The following is a 22,006-nucleotide window of genomic DNA, read 5'->3' as shown; positions in this document are numbered from 1 at the left end:
CACCTGTCTGTTTAAATGTATGGATATATGTTTGTATGTCTACCTAAAACTTTCGACAAAGGCGACGGATTTTCACAAGACTGGTATCGTTTTGAAGCTCGGCCCTTTGAATGACAAATATCGAAAAATTGGCTAAAAATATTAATTCCTTCACCCTCAACTGGGCACTTTTCTACAAGGAGGGGTCGTTTTTTACCCCCGATATTTTTGAAAGATCCCCTCTTTTCGATTGACTAGCCTTAATTTAAACCTTCGCCACTTCCGTTTTGGCGATGGTCGCAATGGCAAAGACATCACGTTTTTTTTTGTTTTCAAGTCTTTTTCCTCCTTTGCGGTATGGGTTCGAGCCTACCTGCCTACTACAACTTTTTTTTTTTTGCTCAACACACACCTCCAAACACCCGGGCAACGCCGGGCACCTATGCTAGTATATTATAAAGTTGTGATTTCAAAAATAAAAAAATGTATGTCCATATGACTTGGGTGCATCAGCTTGAATCGAAATCAACACCAAAACTTATGAAGAATTCTTGGTAAAATTATTACAAGAAATTTGAAAGTCATAACAATTAAACAACAGTCACTCAGAAGAAAAAAGATGTAAGTGTGACACACAGAATAACACACACACTATCGTGTTAATATATAGATTGAAAATGGAAGTTTAATATAGATGTTTTGAGAAGAAATACACCAACAAGCAAGCAACTCCTAGTGAACGAGTACCCAGAGGATTTCAGTACTTTGAGGGAAAATCCAGAGTGCCTCCCAGAAATGGTCGAAGCAATTTACGATTTTTTTTTTTACACAGGAATCACCACTTATCAAGGCTCAAAGGCCACTCAAGGATAAGGGTTAATTGTGTGTACAGTAATCAATGGGCTAATATCGTAATAATCGTTAGTAATGGAAATCTGGTAAATTGGATTACTTAAGGGGCGGTTCATCAAGAATTTGTTTATGTTCGACTTGAAGACAACCAACTTGGAATCAACTGGGAAGCAGGCAAATGGAAGAGAGTTCCACAGGCGTTCAGTTCTAAGAAAGAAGCTTTGTTCATGGAATTTACATTTTGATTTAGGCACAGATAAAGAGTGGGGAAAATTATGGACAGTGGTTTCAGCTAGACGGGTGTTTTTCATAAAAGATTGGCGAGGGGGGACCAGAGATTGGAGCTCAGACGAACACTTGCCATGAAAGTAACGATAAAGCAAAGACAGGCTCGCAACGTCTCTTCTCTGGGAGAGAGGTTGCAGGGAAGAGAAAAAGGCATTCCCACTAAGCTACGAAGTCTATTTTGTACTCTGTCAAGGCAGGATAAGCTGCTTCTAGCAGTTCCTGCCTAGATATGGTAGCAGTACTCTATCCTTGGATGTAAAAAAAAAAAGGATTAAGTAAAGAATAGATACCCTATAGCAGAAGACAAGGATTGGCGCATATTTCAAGTGACACTGGCGGTTTGACCGTGACATTAGTATTGGTTGTTTGTAAACAGACATAGTTGAATGTTCGCGAAGAATGTTTTTTAAAAATATATATACAGAATTTGTTTAAAAAAAAAAAAAAATAATAATAATAATAAAGACAAATAAATAAAAAGAATGAGCTATATTAATTCAAAAACATTAAAAACCGATGTTATAACTGAGAATTTTGGACGCTGATCTCTCCTCTCTCTAAAAAAAAATACATATTTTTAAACATCTTTTAAATTAAATTATTTAAACAAACTTTTTAATGGCAGAAACAAATATAAAATAACTGACTTGTTCGGATTTTTGCAAATGTTTCGCGTTTTTTGGCAACCTAGATTGATTTTTATGTACAATGTTTTTTTTTTTGCTTGTTTTTTTTTTTTTTTGTGCGTTTTTATTAAAGTTCAACATTTATTTAAAGTCCGATGTATGTCGGTGGTCAGTGAAGGAGAACTCCTTCTAGACCGAGGCAATTGTTATGTATTATAAAATCACAAGTATAAGCAACAAATATAAACAATCGAGATTTAAAAATATATTATTTTATTCACATATGGTTTTAAAACTTTTATTTTTATGCAAAAAAACCCCCCAAAAAACCCAAAAAACAAAACAACAACAAAAAAAAAACTTGCTATTTGCTTACTTCTCCACAGGGCAAATTAAATACAAATAAGTTTTTAATGTAACGAAACACAGCATTTAAACAATATATAGTTAAATAAATGGATGCTGTTTTGTAGTTAAAATAGCTCATTCTTATTTATTTATGCATTCATTTATTAAATGTTTTGTAAATATATATAAAAAAAAACGCATTCAGAAAGACACCCATATATTTAAATATATTTTGTTTAAATACGTTCGTTTTGTTATACATTAAAAAGTTTTGTGTAAATAGAAAAAATTTTTTAAATCCTTAAAAATTTTGTAAATATTTAATATTAAAAAAATATTTGTAAATATATATATTTTCTTTTAAATCCTAAAATGTTTTCTAAATATATTTTTTTTTAAATCTTGTTCGCGAACATTCAACCACGTCTGCTATTTTACTTGTTTACAGGCGCCATGTGGTTGTGTCAATGTCAAGGTCGAATCACCGGTGTCACTTAAAATGTACGCCAATCATTGTCTTCTGCTACAGGGTATTTATTCTTTACTCGGTCCAAAAAAGATGTAGAAAGGCAGTTGACACTAAGCTTACGAAATATTAGGTTATGGTTAGGATTAGGTAAGGGTTAGGGTAAAATTTTTATCCTCACCCCCAAAAAGTGGTTTTCAAATTGTGAACTGCTTTGGCCATCTCTGGAACTGACTCAGGATTCTCCATACTGATACCTCTCCTTTTACTCCCTTTTCTATAAAGCTAAGTTAAAATAAATATAGCCCACATTAGGACATTTTGCGGGCTAGAAGCTGTGTTTCCAAATTCATAATGATCGGTTAATTAGTTTAGGAGTGAATCCTGTGCATACAAATTTATGAACCTACACTTTAATGTAGACAGAGATCTGGGCAAACACCAAATTTAAATGTGTAAGATATTCCAACAGTACCTATACTACAATCGAACCAGAAAATGGGAAAAGGTAACTAGAGCGTAGAGAATGGTATTGACAGTATGTAACAACAGTTACGGACACAAGCGGTCAGGTGTGGCGTGTGTGACGCTCAAATCTCAAAACCTTACCGATAGGCTATCGGTCAGGTTTCGAGATTTGAGCGTCACACACGCCACCCCTCCTGCGATAGGTCTCGAAAAGGCAACATATACTCAAATTCGACCGCGTTTTAATTTGTCACACAGTATGCACTGTAGGTGTGTCAGAAATTTCGTGAAAATAGTAAATAATTCGGTACTGGTCGCGATTTGAGTTCCCTGCCGAACACCATAAAAAAACACTGACTTCTCCCTACGCATGAGCAAAGGACATGTTTTAGTTGCCATAGTAACTAAACGATCATGAATTTTTATCGACTTTTTTTTACTGTTTTACTGTTTATGAATATTGAAATAAAATAAATTACTACACATTTATTAATAATATCTCGCTTTTATCGCCTTTGTTTTTTATCACTTTTATCGACTTTTTTTTACTGTTTTACTGTACCATTTTGTGGTACTAGTGCACTTATTGATTCGTGCTGAAATAACGTTATTATTTAAAAAGCCATTCTTAACATGGGGAGGGTGTTTTGTACCTATTCTCTACTTTAACCTTACAATTGAATAAAAAAAACATTAAACTTTAATTAAACTTAGAAATACGATTTAAAATATAGTGCAGATCATAAGTGCATTAGCACCCATTTTTTTTATTAATAAATGTTTAGTAATTATTTTTCTTTTAATATTCATAAACAGTAAAAAGGTCGTCATTTAAAAAGAAAATGCTATTTAAAAAAGAAAAGAAAAAGTCGATAAAAGTGACACATAAACAGTAAAACAGTAAAAAAAGTCGATAAAAGTGATTAAAAACAAAGGCGATAAAAGTGAGATATTATTAATAAATGTGTAGTAATTTCTTTTGTTTCAATATTCATAAACAGTAAAACTTATAAAAAGTAGATAAAAATTCATGATCGTTTAGTTACTATGGCAACTAAAACATGTCTTTTGCTCATGCGTAGGGAGAAGTCAGTGTTTTTTTTTATGGTGTTCGGCAGGGAACTCAAATCGAGACCAGTACCAATAATTTCACCCCATCTTTCCAAGCTTATAACTCCTCGAAAAATGTAATTCAAGCCCTAATTTTTTTTCAATTAAAAGAGCAAGGACCAAGGTTTCATTAAAAAAAAAAACAACAAAAAAAAAAAACAACGTGTTTTTTTAAAAAAAGGTTTTAAACTTCGGACTTTACAGGTAAATTTCTAAAAAACAGTTTGTTTTTTTTTGTTTTAAATTTGAATATATTATTTATTGACCTTTTCTCTTCAATTTGTGATATATAAGACTTTGGTACATAAATTAATTATTTACTTTTTAATAGACATTTCAAAATGGGAGGCGTGAATTATTCGACCCACTGTCTTTCCAAGCTTATAACTCCTCAAGAAATGTAATTCAAGCCCTAATTTTTTTTCAATTAAAGGAGCAAGGACCAAGGTTCCATTAAAAAAAAAAAGAAAAAACAAATAACGTGGTTTAAAAAAAAAGGTTTTAAACTTCAAACTTTACAGGTAAAATTCTAAAAAACACTACTTGCTTTTTTGTTTTAGATTTGAATATATTATTTATTGACCTTTTCTCTCCAATTTGTGAGTAAATTAATTATTTACTTTTCAGTGAGTAAATTAATTATTTACTTTTTAATAGAAACTTGAAAAGGGGGGGGGTGAATTAAAAAAAAAAAACGTTTGTCTAAAATATTATATTCGGTTTATTGGAAAGAACATAAAATTTCACATTGACCCTGAAAATATCGTAAAAGTAGAATCAATAGAAAAATTTTGATAGATTTTTAAAGTTTAAAAATTGAAAAATATTGAGTTCGGAAAATTCATTACTGTTTAAAAAAAAAATTCTATTACTTTTAAAACAACTGTAATAGTTTATTTTGGAAGTATAATCCATAAAGAAAATAAATAACCCACTTTTAACAGAGAAATTCCGAGATTTTTATATTTTATTCGCAGTTTCGTGTTAGGGGTGTCAAAAATTCCTACAAAAATTCTGATACACCTAAGTATGCAGGCGCCAATGAGTGTGTTTAAAACTAGAATAATTAGTAGCATTGCAACGACCACCACCAATTCATGGTATTGTACACAATTGTGTATTTTACATAATAAAAATTAATGCAATATTTTTGTTATTCTTTTCGATAAATAATAAACCGAAAAAGTGATCAAGAAACAAATATACAACGAATAAATGTTACCAATACAACTTGAGTTACTCTTTTCTTTCTTTTTTTTTATTCAATTTTCACCCCAAACAAGGCACAGTGCCACTTTGAAGCAGGGGGCTACTATTAGGGACTTAATTAGCGGGGTCATTATGAAGGGAGATGAGTAGAAAGATGTTTGTTAACATTACACTTGAACTTCTGCATATCAGTGCAGTTGGGAAAGCAGAATCCCGGAAGGGAGTTCCAAAGACCCGCAGTTCTGGGGAAGAAACTATTGGAGTAAAAGGCTTTCTTGCACCTAGGGATCTCTACTGTAAAGGGATGAGACTTAGTAGCTTGTCGGGTTTAGTCACATCGAGGAGGTACAAGTGTTTGCAGTTCGTCAGAGCATTTACCATTAAAGTATTTGTAGAACAGGCAGAGGGATGCAACATCTCGTCAATGGGACAGAGGCTAAAGCCTAGATGACAGTTCAGGACCTATCAGGTTGGCGACTCTCTTTTGAACCCTGTCCAGGAGTGAGAGACAAGCAGCAGATGCACTAGCCCAGATGTGACAACAGTACTCCATACATGGGCGAATGGTGGCCTTATAGAGGTATAGGATACTGTCAGGCGTAAGTAGTTTTCTAGCACGGTAGAGGGAGCCAACTTTCCTTGCAGCAGCCTTGGCAATGCTCTCAATGTATCTATTCCAGTTCATATTCTACCTACCTAGATATGCTTTTAGTACTTTAAATATTTTAAAGCGTTTATTATGTTTGAAATGCAAGTAGTGTCGAGCGGTTAAGTTAAAACCAGAACAAATATGGCGGACATGAGGGCGTCATATTTGAAGTCTCGCTAATCGCTCAAAACTCGAAAATGAAACAAAATACTGATAGAAATATACCCAATAAATGTCAGTGATATTTATTTAGTGGATTTCTATCATTATTTTTTATTTATTTATTTTCGAGTTTAGAGCAATTCTCGACACTCCAGAGGTGGCAGCCTCATGTCCGCCATCTTTGTTGTCGTCTTTACTTAAAAATAATCCAGTAAAAAAAAATAAATACAGTAAAAATAAACTTTATTGAATTTATCGAATTTCATCGTATGTTTAATGCGGAAGAGTTGTGCGACCAATTCAGTATGACACAGTGACTTATCTCTCTTAATTTTAATTAGTCCAACATTTTTAGACACAAAACGTCAGATCGTTATTGTAAATGAGTTTTTGTTTTAAAAAAGTAAATAGAAATCCACCTAGCACATCTGCTGGATCATTTTTCTGTAGCTTTTTGGAATATATACTAATTTCGACAATATACGTAAGTACGTAATAATGTTTTCACCTGAAATGCGTTGGTTTAAAACATCACTAATCTACACAAAGCACCCCACTTTTCAATTGTGTACATTTTCAGTGTTCCAGTAGCGTGCTATCCATCCATTCACTATTTCGTTCCGAATACTTCAAGCTTCTTGACGTTATTATTTGGACACATTTTTTATATGACGAGGGAGGGGGGGGCTTTGTAAGCTATTCTTTAGCGTCACCTCTTTGACAGAATGGTGTCACCGACGTATGCTTTGCTTGGCTTGTCATTCGGAATTAATGGTGGAAAAAAAAAAGAAGAAAAAAAAAACTTGTTCACGTAGGAGGTGTAAGGTTAGAAATATGACAATTTGTAAAGCAATTTCAATTCAAGAACGATAACTCTCGCGGAATGTTTACAGGAATTGGCGAGTACGAGTTATTCCGCTTTGTTGTTGTGGCTTAAGAAACCGTTTGAGTCTCGAATCGACTTAAAAGTGTCAATTCTGGGACCAAATACAGGTGAGTCTTGCAAAAGTACAGGTGAATTTTTTTTATTCCACGTTATCGTCTGACTCGAATACGTAGAATTTGGTCGTAAATAATTGTTTTGTATTTATTTGATTATTATTAGTTATTAGACGATGTTTTTGACGACGGGGTCAGAAACTGGGTTAGATGTAGAGAAAAAAAAAATTCGTTGTCAATTGACAAACACTGCGAATACACATCTCTTTTTTTTTTTTTTTTTTTTTTTTTTAAATCTATTTATTTATTTATTTTCAGCATAAAAATGTTTGTGGACCTGAAAATAATGTTTATTGCTTTGTGGAAACAGTACGAGATATTTGTTCAAACTATAATACACTAGTTTCGGTGTGCGCGTGTTTCTCGCCGATACGTAACTTGCACATGTTCATTTACTGTTATTTACTGAAACCAAAAATACAAAAAGTACCAGAATTTAAATTGGCTAATACCAAGAAAGAAATAAAATAAATAAAATTAAAGTAATAATCGTAATTTTTAAAATTAGGTCCACACCCACCTCCACCTCTACTATTTTCTTTAAAATGACAACTTTTATAGGTTTTCGACTATGCTGAATCAGAAATCTCATTTAAATTTTGCAAAGACAAGTAGTTTTCGAGATATATAGGCATGTACTATACACTGTAATTCAATGGCCGCCATGTTTGTACGCGCATGCTATCAACAAATCTACTTCTCTGCAACCGACACTGCCGGGCAGTGTCATTGCCCTCGTTCCATTTTTTAAAAAATAGTAGTTGCGGGTCGGGTGGCTTGGTGGGTATGCTGACAATGAATATCAGTTAAATTTGGGGCAAATATTTTTCACCCCTATTTATTCCGAAAGCCGTTCTTAACACGAAGAGGTTGAGGGTGCATATTCCGAAAGCCGTTCTTAATGCGTCAGAAAAAGGAACTTCTGCATGACAGTGCTATGAGGCGAATAATGTGTGTATTTAAGTTTCAAGAACGGCCGAAAGAGAGTGTTAGTCGAACTCTCTATAAATCGTATTGAAAAATATATATATATATATATTATTAAAAATTTCGGCAGACGTACACAAGTGAGGCCGGATGCCCCTCTAGCGAATTTTTTTTTTTTTTTTTTTTTTTTTTTTTTATTCAATTTTTTTTTTTTTTTCCGCATCGGCTCCGATGTCGTACGTATCCCATCGAGGGAGCACTTATTATTTTGCGTGTGTGACCTCGTTTGTTTTTGTTTCTTGACTTTGCGCTGTTCGGATTTTTTTTTTTTTTTTTTTTTTTTGCATGGATATATTTTTGGCCGGAGATGATAGGGTAATTATTAACAGGAAAATTGGTGCAAGTCCAGATTAGCACTTGCGGCGATAAACAAAAATCTTCAATCACGAATGTTCTCAGTGATTTTTCTCATATTGAAAAACATCACACACCCTCCCATCTCCATGTTAAGAATGGCTTTCTAAATAAGGTGCTAATGCAGAGAGTGATCCGTGCTATTTTTTTAAATCGTATTTCCACGTTTAATTAAAGTTTTATGGGTTTTTTTTTATTTTTTATTCAATTGTAAGGTTAAAATACAGAATAGGTACAAAACACCCCCCTCCCATGTTAAGAATGGCTTTTTAAATAATAACGTTATTATTTCAGCACGGATCACTCTCTGCATGCATGACGAGTGCCCTAAATAATGTTATTTCAGCACGGAAAAATGAAGTTTGCGATTTTTTTGATTTTTTTTTAGCCGGATTTAATGAACTATTTAAAAAGTAGCGAAATGAAAAAAAAAAAGTTACATACGCAAAAATCCTTTCCTTCACTGTTTTTCGATATGAGAAAAAACACCTACGACATTCCGTGAGAGGTAGGTACTAGGTACATGATAAAGATGTTTGTTTATCTGGACTTGCACCAATTTCCCTATTAATAATTACCTATAGCTATAATCTCCCCCCCCCAACATATATCCCCCCCCCCCCAAAAAAATCCGAACAGCGCAAAGTTTAAGCCTACAAAAACAAACGAGGTAACACATGCAAAATAATAAGCGCTCCCTCGAATGTGATGCCTACAACATCGGAGCCAATGTGTATTTCGCTAGAGGGCCCTCACTCGTGTATGCCAGCCCATTTTATACAAGCATACAGAAAAAAAAAAAAAAATTATAAACAATCTATAAATATTTCAGGTTTTTAACATTTATTTTCAATTATAAATCATTCATTTAAAATATATTAAAACATTAAAATTATATTTTTTATACAATAAAGTTTCACTTTTCCTATATTTTTTGTGTTATCTTATTATATATGTTTACGTTCTCGGAGACACTTGTTTGTATTTGAGGTTCACAGAGCGTCTGGTAGAGAGCATTTCCCATTCAAAGAACAGGGATCGATAACTCTTCTCGGTCTCCTCATATCACCGTTATGCAGAAGTGCCAAAAAAAAAAAAAAATTGGGCCGAAGGTCGACATTCCAAGGTGAGCAGGCAAACGTCAGAGTTGCAAAAAAAAAAAAAAAAAAAGAAGAAATACTCTTTTAGCGACCTCCCAACCGAATCTAGTAACAATAGTATGGAAAATGCTTGCCAGATCTAGTCAAACGGCCTGGTCTAGTCGCCATGATAACTAAAATTCGACTCGGGGTGGGGAATGGAAGAACCTGTTTTATACAAATTTTTCACAGTGGATTCAGCTAGACGGGTGATTTTCGTGAAAGATTGGTGAGGGGGGACCAGAGATTGGAGTTCAGACGAGCACCTGCCATGGAAATAACGATAAGACAAGGATAGGCTCGCAACGTCTCTTCTGTGGGAGAGAGGTTGCAGGGTAGAGAAAAGGGCATCCCCCAGCTAAGTCACGAAGTCTATTTTGTACTCTGTGAAGGCAGGATAGGCTGTTTTTAGCAGCTCCTGCCCAGATATGGCAGAAGTATTCCATCTTTGGACGTACTTGGCTTTTATATAGATAGAGAATCGCATCAGTAGTGAGCTATCTTCTGGAGCGGTAGAAGGATCCCACCATCTTTCCAGCGACCTTGGCAACAGACTTGATGTACATGTTCCATTTCAGATCAGGAGTAAAGGTCAAACCCAGAAGCTTGTCAAAACATGGGGCCTCTCCCAGACGAGAGCCATCCATCCCAATTGATGCCAGATGGGGATCAGAGCGTTGATGGTGTAAGGATAGGAGTTTGGTTTTAGATGGATTAATGGTTTCTTTAACAGACAGATAGCCTGGAACTACTCTAGCCTGTAATCTTCTCTTGAAGATCTTATTTTTAGTGTCTCATGTATAATAAACGGGAACTTCAACATACAGAAGTGTACGTGTAAAGAAATCTGTTGCACATAAATTGAAAAATGTTGTCGGAGTTGTCGCAGGTGGATTTGCAACTCTATCCGCCATATTTCTTTCAGTAAAGTTTATCCGCTGTCCATTTTCTAGATGGACTGAAAGGTGAATAACCGGAGTATGATGTACATGTATGGGGAAGTTAAGTATTCTTCAAATAGTAATCGGTCCTGGATATGACTTTAAACTATATCCGATGGTGAGGCCCCAGCTTGCGGACTTTGGGGAGTGTGGGGCCATCCCTTAATTGCCATTGCTCCTAGGTCCACTCTGACCCGGAGTGGTCGTACCTGTTAGGGTCGCAACTATGGGTTAAATAGAAACTAACTTGGAAAAAAAAAAACAAATATATTCTATTAAAAGTTTTTTCTTCAAAATCACTGGATTCGGCATTAAATATCCTGAAAAGGGTTGATATGCCGTAAAACAAAAAAAAAAACAACCAAATGGTTTCATTAGGAGTTTCATATCTCTTAACTTCATCTCTTATGAACATTATTTTCAATTGTGAAGACAGTTCGATCACTGCCTTTATTCACATATTTACAAATGTATTCAATTGATTTCACACTGTTGATTAAAAGTCTTCCTTTACCCCTTTACCTTTACACAGTGGTCACCACTTATCAAGGCCCAGAAGCCACTCAGGGATAAGGGTTATTGCAAGTACATTACGTTAGTGTGGAGATTTGATGAAGTGTTTACTTAAGGGGGCGGTTCATTAGAAATTTGTTAACGTTGGACTTGAAGACATCCATGTTGTAGTCAGGTGGGAAGCAGGCAGACGGAACAGAGTTCCACAGGCGTGCAGTTCTAAGAAAGAAGCTTTGTTCATGGAATCCATGTTTTGATTTAGGCACAGATAAAGAGTGGGGGAAATTTTTCACAGTGGATTCAGCTAGACAGGTGATTTTCGTGAAAGATTGGCGAGGGGGGGACCAGAGATTGGAGTTCAGACAAGCACCTGCCATGGAAATAATGATAAGACAAGGATAGGCTCGCAATGTCTCTTCTGTGGGAGAGAGGTTGCAGGGTAGAGAAAAGGGCCCCCCCCCCCCCAAGCCACGAAGTCTATTTTGTACTCTGTCAAGGCAGGATATGCTGTTTTTAGCAGCTCCTGCCCAGATATGGCAACAGTATTCCATCCTTGGACGTACTTGGCTTTTATACAACAAAGGAGTTTATTATATGATACAACCCATCGATTGTCTACAGAAAATTTTATGTTGCCAGGGAGGGTAACAGTTGTTTCAAATCCCCCAGCTATCATAGATAATTGTCGATATAGTGGGTAGCCATTTTTATCCAACTGAGTTTCATATAGAAACTGTCTGGGATATCTCTTAGAGCATTGGCCTTCTCTGTGACGTGGCAAAACTTGTTTATGTTTCCACATGGTCCATGAATCATGTGGTGTCTAATGATATCATGTAAAATTGGATCTGTCACAGGATCATGAATTTCCGCACTGATAACCCAAGTCTGTCAGAGGATCTCAACTTTTGTTCAAGCCAAACCAGACAATGAGCATGTGGCAATCCTCTTTTCCGCCACTCAACGGTGTACATGTATGCTACTACAACTCCCAAAACGTTTCCTTTCGTAAGTAGGTGTATTAGGATACCTAGCTTTAGATGAAAATCTCTTGCTGTAAGATCATGACGATCATGTGGTTGTTGATTTGGAAGGAGTTCTTTCACAATCTCACAAACCATTTCGGATCGCAGGTAAAAGTTAAAAATAAATCTGCAGTTCCATATTTTGTAACGTAGACCATTGCATCTTGTGTGCATTCATGCATAAACCGAGGTCCCCCAGTAAATGTTGCTGGTAGGATAGTCAGTTGGTTCACATTTTCAGTGTTGCCATCAATAACCAGTGAGTCTCTTAAGAGTTTCCGATTACATTCACTTAGCTCCTTTTGATGAGTTTTAATTTAAATAAGCCCCTCATGCTCTATTTTGGCATACATGTCAATTATATATTGTTGAAATAAACTTCTACATTTAATAAACATGGTGAAACATCCGTCCTGGACTGTTATTCTATATGCGTAGAAATTGTTTCATGAAGTTTTTGTTCCTATTACTAGCTCTTTGTTGTGAGGATTTGTTTGCCACATCGAGAAATGATACCCTTCTTGACCTGCCCAATAAATGATTGGGTACTGTAAAGCATCATATGCCCAATTTGTTTCAGCGATTTGTTGAAGTTGATTGTTTCTGAGATACAAAATGATGTCCAGATGATGAAACTCCTGACCTACTATTACAGCAGCAACCTCATGTGTCTCGGGACTTAAAAATGGCATTCATGTTCATGTCTTGGAGTTTTGTTAGCATGTATAACCACTTTAAAGTCATCACACGTAGCATGCATGTATAACCACTTTAAAGTCATCACATGTAGTATGCTTCATAACTATCTTAAAGTTTTGGATAAATGTATTTTCTTTGATGAAGCGTGCTTTACAGATCAAGAATTTTGTGTTTGATCCATAGTTATATCTCGCTGTTGCTTCTTGCTGAGCATCACCAATGAAATAGACCTGAAGATACTGTGGATTTCCAACATCGACGAGAAGCAAGGAACCAACTCTATGGCAAACCTGTCCACAAACTTTAAATATAGGCATCTTCACATATTTGTTCAGCACCAAAGCTGGTCATACTAAAGCATGTTTTTAAAAAAAAATGTAAAGAATTATGCGAAGTGTTTATCAATAAGTGACCTTAATGGTCCTGGAGGTGTTTCTAAATCTGTAAGAATAACTTTGCCACCCGAACAACACATACCTGGTGATTCTCTAATCCATTTTCTTGCGTTACATTGTCTACAAGTTGCTCCATTACTCAATGTACCTATTTGCACATCTGAACGTAACTGATAACTACGTGCAGCATCATATTTATGCAGTCAGAAACTTGACTGAGGAACAGTTTTATGCAAGAGTTGTATCTGCATGACATCAAGTATAGCATATCTGTTTTGTTCAACGATATGTTCGGCAGCCGTGTTTATGTCCATAGGCTGAGCCTGTTCTACCTTATGTATTTCTGTGGCAGCATGATCTGGTTGATGTGATTCATAGTATTTAGATTCATCTTCGGTGAAGGAAGTTACAAAATTGTCTTCCTGAGACCGCTCATAATTTGCTGATTGTCGATTTCACTTTATGGAGGCAACTACTGTTGTATTTAGTCCATGGGGATGTTTTTTGGGGAAACATTTTTGCTTGCTAGTAATGGAATGTGTAAGTATGAAAATAGGTTGAAAATGAATTCTTATAGAAAGATTGCTATAAACGCAACTTATGAAGTTGTGCTTGTTGTTTGACTGCTGAGTTTGGTCATCTATTAAACGAAACAGATGCTGGGATCCAAGCGTGCTTACATCTAACAGTAAAAAAAGGTACATAAAGATACTGATACTAGCAGATGGTATGTAAATTTATTTTTTAAATTTTTTTTTCTAGGAAATGCAGTTTTTTAATCAGCGGTTTAGTGTAATCATGTGTTGACCAATCTTTTGTATCTCTGGTTCTCTCCAGGTTATTTTCTTTCTCGCATGACCCTATACTGAATTTGTAGCAACCTCATTCATACTGATCTGTGCAATTGTAATAAGTAATGACCACAAATCTGATGTTAGCATACAATTTGGTAATTAATATTCTCCTTCGCTAGGCTAAGAATGGATTTCTAAATGATGACATAATTAATTCAAGCATTGTAAAAAAAAAATTCCAGTGTACCACAAATTTCTAATGTATCAGAAGTCTTTTTCTAACGCAAAGCAACAAAACTTTTTGGCTAAAACGTCAAGCAGAGGTTCGCTAGTCACAAGTTGAGTCGAGTAGAGTTTGTTGTTCACAACACGAGATACACGTCGACGTTCTCTATTTGCATGTCTTAAACGCTTCTCCCACTCCTCCCTGTGACTCGTTTTTTATAATGTTTCGGACACACCTAATTTGCATATACCACACAAGATTGCTAGATCTACGTGTGACCGGAGGCTTTAAAAGACAACAGCCACCATCTTGGGCCTTTTTTTTTTTTTTTCTTCTTTTTTTTGTCTTTCAGGCTACTGCCGAGAGATTCTCACCCGTTTCTGAGGTAGCTCCTCTCTATGCCCATCACATCCAATAAATAGTTAAGTGGAAGTATAGAATATTAAAAAACAACCTCTCTTCAACTAAAATTTAATAATCTTGTCATCATTGTTCTAGTGAATTTTTTTCTCTTATTTTTAGTTTCATTATTTATATATATATATATATATATAATATGTATTATATATTTAGCAGAACTGGTAAATAGTAAAACTTGAAGAAGGTGCTCAATACTATTGCAGAGCAAATATATATTTTTTTAATTTATGACCGTTTAGTTACACATGTTTCAGTTACTGAATCGTATCAACGATCCAGTAACTTCATCAGACTTGGACAGAAGTCGCTATGTATTTAATTATTTATTTCCAGAAAAGCAGTAACATAGCCATTGTAATATAAACACCCCCAATGTCCCCATAGTATGAAGGCTATCGGACTAAACACTGCCAACATCTAAAGCTTTTCTGAATATGGGTAGGTTGAGGTTGTTTTTTTCCGAAGGCCGTTCTTAAGGGGGTTGGGTTGGGAGTGAGGTGAGGGGGTGTAAATTACGCTAGTTACTAATCACGTGATCGTTTACTGTATTTAAAAAAAAAAATTTTTTTTACAATAGGCATAACCACTTATCAAGGCCAGACACCACTCGAGGATAAGGGTTAAGAATGTACAGTAGTCAATTGGACAATAAAGTAATCGTTAGTAATGGAAATTCGGTAAATTTGTTAACTTAAGTGGAACGGCTCATGAAGAACTTGAAGACAACCATATTGTAGTCAGCTGGAAAGCAGGAAAACGGAAGACAATTCCACAGGCGTGCAGTTCTAAGAAAGAAGCTTTGTTCATGAAATCTACGTTTAGGTTTAGGCACAGATAAAGAGGTGGGGAGAATTATTGATAGTGTTTTCAGCTAGACAAGTGTTTCTTGTGAAAGTTTGGCGAGGGGGGACCATAGATTGAACACTTGCCATGAAAATAACGATAAAGATTTCATGAATTGTTTATATGGATCATTACTGAAGATGGTCTATGTTATTTTAAACATATTTCTAATGTAAGCATGTTTTTAAATTGTTACGTGAAAGTATAGTATTTTTCATGGAAAAAAAGTTTCTCGGTTTTCGCTAGTTTTTCAAAAAAAAAATAAAATAGTTATAAACATTACCAAAACTTATTTTTGTTTTGTTAATTCAAGAAATTGCTTACGTAAAATGCGTCTAACGTAATTGTTTGTCAGATGAAATTTGTATGCACCATGTTATGATTGCATTAAAAAACATAATTTTTTTTTATTTATAAGCGTGAATAGTTGCGTGTAATCAGTTTAGTTATGCTCCGAGGATTATGGTTTCAATAAATAGTTATCGATAAAAAAACATGTGCGTGTTGTTTAGTTGACCAAGTTTGAACAAATGTCGTTATATCCTAAGAAGAAAACTACCCTCCCCCCCACAAAATAAAGCAATATTGTGTTTTAGTTTTTGTATAAGTCGTCAGACAGAATGTTTGGTAAGCCCACACGTAGAATGGACACCCCGCCCCAAAGAAAAATAACACATCTGATTTCGTAAGAAGGAACATTCCCCCCCCCCACCAAAAAAAAATAATGTCTTTCAGGTTATTTAATAAACTGTTTATGTCAAATTCTGCTACTGTAAGTATTTGCAAGATGAAGTGCAGAATGAGAAAAATAAATAAATAAGTAACACATGGTGTATTTCGTCCGTAGGAAAAAATAGGCCCAAAAAAGAATGTAATAAAATAAGTTACCTGCTTTGGTATGGGAAGATCTTGTTCTTTTGCTGCAAGAGTACACTTAGTATAATTAAAAAAAAAAATAGAGAGAGCAAACAGTTGGATTACGATAGTTGGCTATAATAATAGCGAAAATTAAGGTTACGTAGTGTTCATTAAGTAAAGGGAATGTATGCATTCCAATAATCCTTGAATAATGGAATGGGTTGTGTCAGCCAATCAGGATGTAAGGATCAACTATGGGGAGATGTTAGTATCTTTAGTGTAGAAGAAGGAAAGCTAAATGCTATGTAAAATAGTGAATAAATCAATTATGTAGGAAGGAGTCTAAATTTAAGTCCCCTGTGAGTAGAAATATGCAGTGTAAGTGGGCGACCATGGGAGTACTTGGCGATAAGAGGGGAAAAATGAGAACTACTTCTCTGCAGGCTATGACGATGATGATGATGTTGCTCCAAGGATTAAATGTAATGTTTTAATATTACGAATTAATGTGTCTAAAATGTCGATCTATAGTTAAATAAACCTACAGTATTTTGGTCCAGAGAGGAAAAACGGCATCTCTTTTATTATATATAGGGATTACAGAAGTTCAGATCAACATGATACCTTAGGTTTCGGGGGGGGGGGACTAGATAGAAAAATTGCTAGGTATTCTTGAGTTTTAATTATAAACCACCATATTGCTGTTGTCAGCCATCTTTTGACCCATGGAAGTTGCTCATAAAATAACTCAAATGCATCATGGGAATCATTTGCTGTTTTTTTTGTTTTATTTTTTAGAATATTTTACCAGGGGTTGGAATGTTTCTTGTTGAATATTTTAGTGCCTGCCTTGGTTATATTTTATGAAAACAATTTTCTTTTCTTATGTGTTGATGAGCTATATCTCTTTCTCTCTCTCTCTCTTTTTATTTTTTTTAAGTCATGTCTGTTGCCGAGATGTTCCAGTGTGCCTCTGGGGAGAGAACGTTCGTCTACCAAGATCGACTAGCATCTCTGCCGCTACCACCTTTATCGCAGACGTTACAAAAATATCTTCAGTCCGGTGAGTGGAGAAAAGGGGCAGATTATGAAAACAGGGTGCGTGTGTGCGTGCGTGTGTGTGTGTGTGTGTGAAGCGGATTGAAAGAATTTTGTAGAGCAGGAAATAGATTTGCACCACATTTATATCCCCTTATGAAGATTAAAATCAAGATTTAATGATACTTAACCTTAAGTTTAGAATCTTTATTCGTCCCATGATTTGAGCCCAAAGCTATAAATGTCAAAATTGAGGGCGGGGGGGTCAAAGTTAAAAAAAAAAAATTGACCTCTGCGATCTCTACCAAATTACTCAACCAATTTTTGGTCGAAACATTTGAAATTTTACATAAAATGTATTCAAACATAGGGCAAGCTTTTTAATCGGTTTTTGGACGAAAATTTGGCTGCCATGGAGTCAAAGTTTGAAAAATTTGACCTTTATTGTCTCTAGCAAACTATTCAGACAATTTTTGGCCTAAACACTAGAAATTTTAGATGTAGGTTACCTGGACATGAGTCCAAACTTTTTAATATACATATCTATTATATCTATAAAAGTGAACGTGTCTGTCTGTCTGTGTGTCTGTGTACATTTCCCTACGCAATAACTCTGTCAATTTTTAGTCTATAAACTCGAAATTTGAAATACCGGGTACTGAGATTTGGGAAAATCGATGTGACGGGTGTCAGCCAGAAATTTGGCTGTTAAGGGGTCAAATTTCAACGATTTGACCTTTAAGAACTCTACCAAACTCCTCCGACAATTTTGGGTCTAGACACTTAAAATTTTAGATATAGGTTCCTTGAACCTGGATCTAACTTAATAAAGTGATTTGAGCCCGAAACTATAAATTTTAAGGGGTCATAATAGGGGTCAAAGTTAAAAAAAATTGACTGCTATTTTTTTTTTTTGCTCAACATACACCTCCAAACACCCGGGCAACGCCGGGCTGAAATGCTAGTATATATATAAAGGAGATTAGAACAATAGTCTAAAGAGCTGAGTGTATTTTAATGTAACAGTGAAATTTTAAATTATCAATCACATTACTTAATATATATATATATATATATATATATACATATGCACATAAAGTTATGAACAGTACATAGGGCCCGAGCAAAGCCAGACTGAATTGCAAGTGTTGGCAACTTTATTAAATTGTCTGTTTAAATTTGAACTCCATCAAATTTTAATCTATGAAAATGTCTTCCATAGTACGTCCGCACGTCACAGATGAAGAATACATGCAGACGTCATTTCTGGTGCAACAATTTGAAACTGGAGTCGGAAAAGACCTACACAAAATATTGGCTGAAAAAGCAACCAAAGAACGGAATTGGGTAAGTTGAAATTTGCAGATTATCCATCAAAAATTTAAAAAAAAAACCCATTCTTTTGATATTTAGAAATTATTTTACTTATAAACAAAAACATAAGTCGGTCGTAAGATGGCATACCATCAGGTGATAATGTAAGGTGGGCTTATTTGGTCCTGATTTCTCCATATTCTACAAAGTATTCCTGAAGTTAGACCATAGAAACTTTGAAAACTGAAAATTTTTTTTTTTTTTTTTTTTTTTTTTTTTTTTACACACCAAAACCAGGCATATCACCACTGGGACACAAGGACTACTAATTGAGACCATGCCTAAGATGTTGGTTTACATTACATTTAAACTTCTGCATATCAGTACAGTCAGGGAAGCAGGCAACAGGAAGCAAATTTCAAAGTCTAGCTGTACCCCCCACCCCATCTGCTCTTGTCTCATCCAGCAACCTCTTTCATACCATCTCTATCCTTATATCTCTCTTTCTCTCTCTCTCTCTCTTTATCCTCCACCTTTTCTATCTTCTCTTCTCTCACTCTGACTCCTATATACCCCCCTCCCCTCTCATCCTATCTATCTATCATTCCCTTTTGCTTTCTCTAGCAACAGAAAAAAAGCGTTATCATATGACATTATTGGATGCTGTTTTAGGAGATTGGTGTAGACACCATTTCAGGAAAAAAATTTAAAAACTATCTCCTAGACCTTCATACTCTCCTGTGTGTGCTGAATTTTATCATAATCAATTCTGTATGATTTCGAGTGTGTATCTGTTCATATCTTATATGCTTTTATATAGAGTGATGTGGTTCTCGGTTGATTAACTGTGTCGGCTATATACTAGAGAGTCAAAACAATAAGAATATTCTGTTGTCATAGTGATTAAATGCTGGTTTGAGAGAAGAGGGAGTCTGTAAACATGGGATCCATTGACCTCTCCCATGATCAAATTGAAAATACTGTTAGGAAATAGATTAATTTTGTGAGTTCCACAAACAATTTCCTATAAGGAATGCATGAACATTACATACATACATACATACATACATACATGCATACAGATATTAAGTTATATAATATTTTTGCAAAAATCAAGACAACAAAATATAAAATAAGAACATCATATGGTGTATTTCCCTATATGTTACAATTGTTTCGTAACCATTCGAACAAGTTTAAACATTATATTATTTAAAAATATTCTAAAAATAGCTACTATTCACACACCAAAATACATTTGTCATATATATATAGATATATATATATGAATGTTAAAAAAAAAATATATATATGAATGTTAAAAAATATATATATATATGAATGTTAAAAAAAAAAATATATATATATATATGAATGTTAAAAAAATATATATATATATATATATATATATATGAATGTTAAAAAAAAATATATATATGAATGTTAAAAAAAAAAAAATATATATATATATATATATATATGAATGTTAAAAAAAAAAAAATATATATATATATATATATATGAATGTTAAAAAAAAAAAAAAATATATATATATATATATATATATATATATGAATGTTCCCTTAAAATAGGGATTATGAATACATTCATTTATATATAACAAATGTATTTTGGTGTCTGAAGAGTGGCTAGTTTGGGAATATTTTTAAATGATATAATATACAAATTTGTCCAAATGGTTTCTAAAACGTTGTAACACATAAGGAAATACATCATATGATGTTTTTATTTTATATTTTATTGTCTTGATTTTTGCAAAAAATATTATACGCATGCTTGATTATGGAAACTGATAATCATGGAAATTAATTGAGTTAATTAATTTTGACTTTAATTTTAATGGTATAATAACATACTGAATTTTAATATATAAAAAATTTTTGTTAAAAGTATTAATAAAATATATATCTATAAATGAGGGGGAGGGGGTTAAAGAAATATTGAAAAGTTTGTGCCTCTACACTATCAGAATGAATTTTCGGAAATTGTAAAACTAATTTCACATGAAAACAATGGTATCTATGTATATGTTGAATTTACGAAAAAGAGTAGATATTTATTTATTATAGAAAATAGAAAACAAAATTTGAACGATCATAAGACACAGAGTTCAAAAGAGGTAATTTTCCATTTCGATTTATTTTATAAAAACAAGATGGCCGCAAATTTTCACCTGCTAACATGATTAAACGATTAAAGTTGTTTTTTTTTTTGTTTTTTTTAATAATTCAGTAATAGTCAGGTAATTTCGATTGCATAGTTCGGAAGCTAACATTGTAATTTATTAGAATTGACAACAAAAATCAGTAGAAACCATTGTTTTTTCTTTTATCTGAAAACCCAAAATATTTTATTCTAATAGTCTACAAGTGCCGAAAATTCTTTATATTCAAAATTTTGTATTGTGTGCGTGTGTATATATATATATATATATATATAATCATGTGTGTGTATATAATTTCTTTATATTATAAATTTTTTTATATTTTGTATTTTTTGTATTTCAATGTTATATATATATATATTATTCTTAATTTTTTTTTTTTTTTTGTATTATTATTTTTAAGGTATCCCTTCACGACCTTCCTTTTATTATCTCCCTGCCATCTCATGTATTTTAACATTGCCTTCCTAATCTAACTCTAAGCCAGATGTCATATGTTACATTCTCCATATATGTAACCTAGCCCTTTCCTCCTCTTCTGATGAGAAGTATTGGGGTTTGAAATGCCAAGGCATAAAGAGCGTTCCGATTTCTATTGATGTTTCCCATATAGAACCGACAAATAAATCAATATACACCAATATATATTTTGTCTATAATTCTCTTTATATATGTATAAAAGATAGAATGCATGTGTGTGTGAGGACAATTCTCAACCTATATACTCAACAAATTTTTGATCTACAGACTTGAAATTTGGTATTTAGGGTATTCAGACATATGGAAAACTTTTTAATCGGTTTTCATCCAGAAAAAAAGGGCTGCTAAGAGGTCAAAATTGAAAAATTGTTACTTGGGGGGTGGGGGGGGGTTAGGTTTAGGGTTAGGGAGAGGGTCCTTGGATTTTTATCTGTTTGTCAACTGTTTCACAAATGTGCCTGCGTGAATCATTCTCATGACAGATTCCTTATGTTAAAAATAAGTAGGTTTGAAAACCTTTTTTAAAGATCATATCAAGCTGGCCTAATGGTTATCGTTCTTGACTCACTGTCTTTAGATTTTGGTTTTGATCTTCGCTCGAGGATTTTTTTTTTTCCAACTTACAAGAAGTGAACCGTT

At 34.0% G+C, this 22,006-nt stretch overlaps 1 protein-coding gene across 1 annotated transcript in view; it reads left to right on the top strand.

Annotated features, from left to right (window-relative positions):
- Window positions 1-7,040: 7,040 nt before the first annotated feature.
- LOC145263856 (peroxisomal carnitine O-octanoyltransferase-like) overlaps window positions 7,041-22,006 on the top strand; it is a 65,419-nt gene continuing 50,453 nt past the window's right edge. Inside the window, exons 1-3 of the mRNA XM_080120931.1 lie at window positions 7,041-7,150; window positions 17,291-17,413; window positions 18,611-18,735. Of these exons, the coding sequence (XP_079977057.1) occupies window positions 17,293-17,413; window positions 18,611-18,735 (246 nt within the window). The 5' untranslated portion in view covers window positions 7,041-7,150; window positions 17,291-17,292. The remainder of the gene's footprint in view (window positions 7,151-17,290; window positions 17,414-18,610; window positions 18,736-22,006) is intronic.

Source organism: Euprymna scolopes, chromosome 39 (genome assembly GCF_053919585.1).
Source record: "Euprymna scolopes isolate OS-2025 chromosome 39, ASM5391958v1, whole genome shotgun sequence".
Taxonomy (NCBI): domain Eukaryota; kingdom Metazoa; phylum Mollusca; class Cephalopoda; order Sepiida; family Sepiolidae; genus Euprymna; species Euprymna scolopes.
This window is presented reverse-complemented; position numbering and strand designations above follow the sequence as displayed.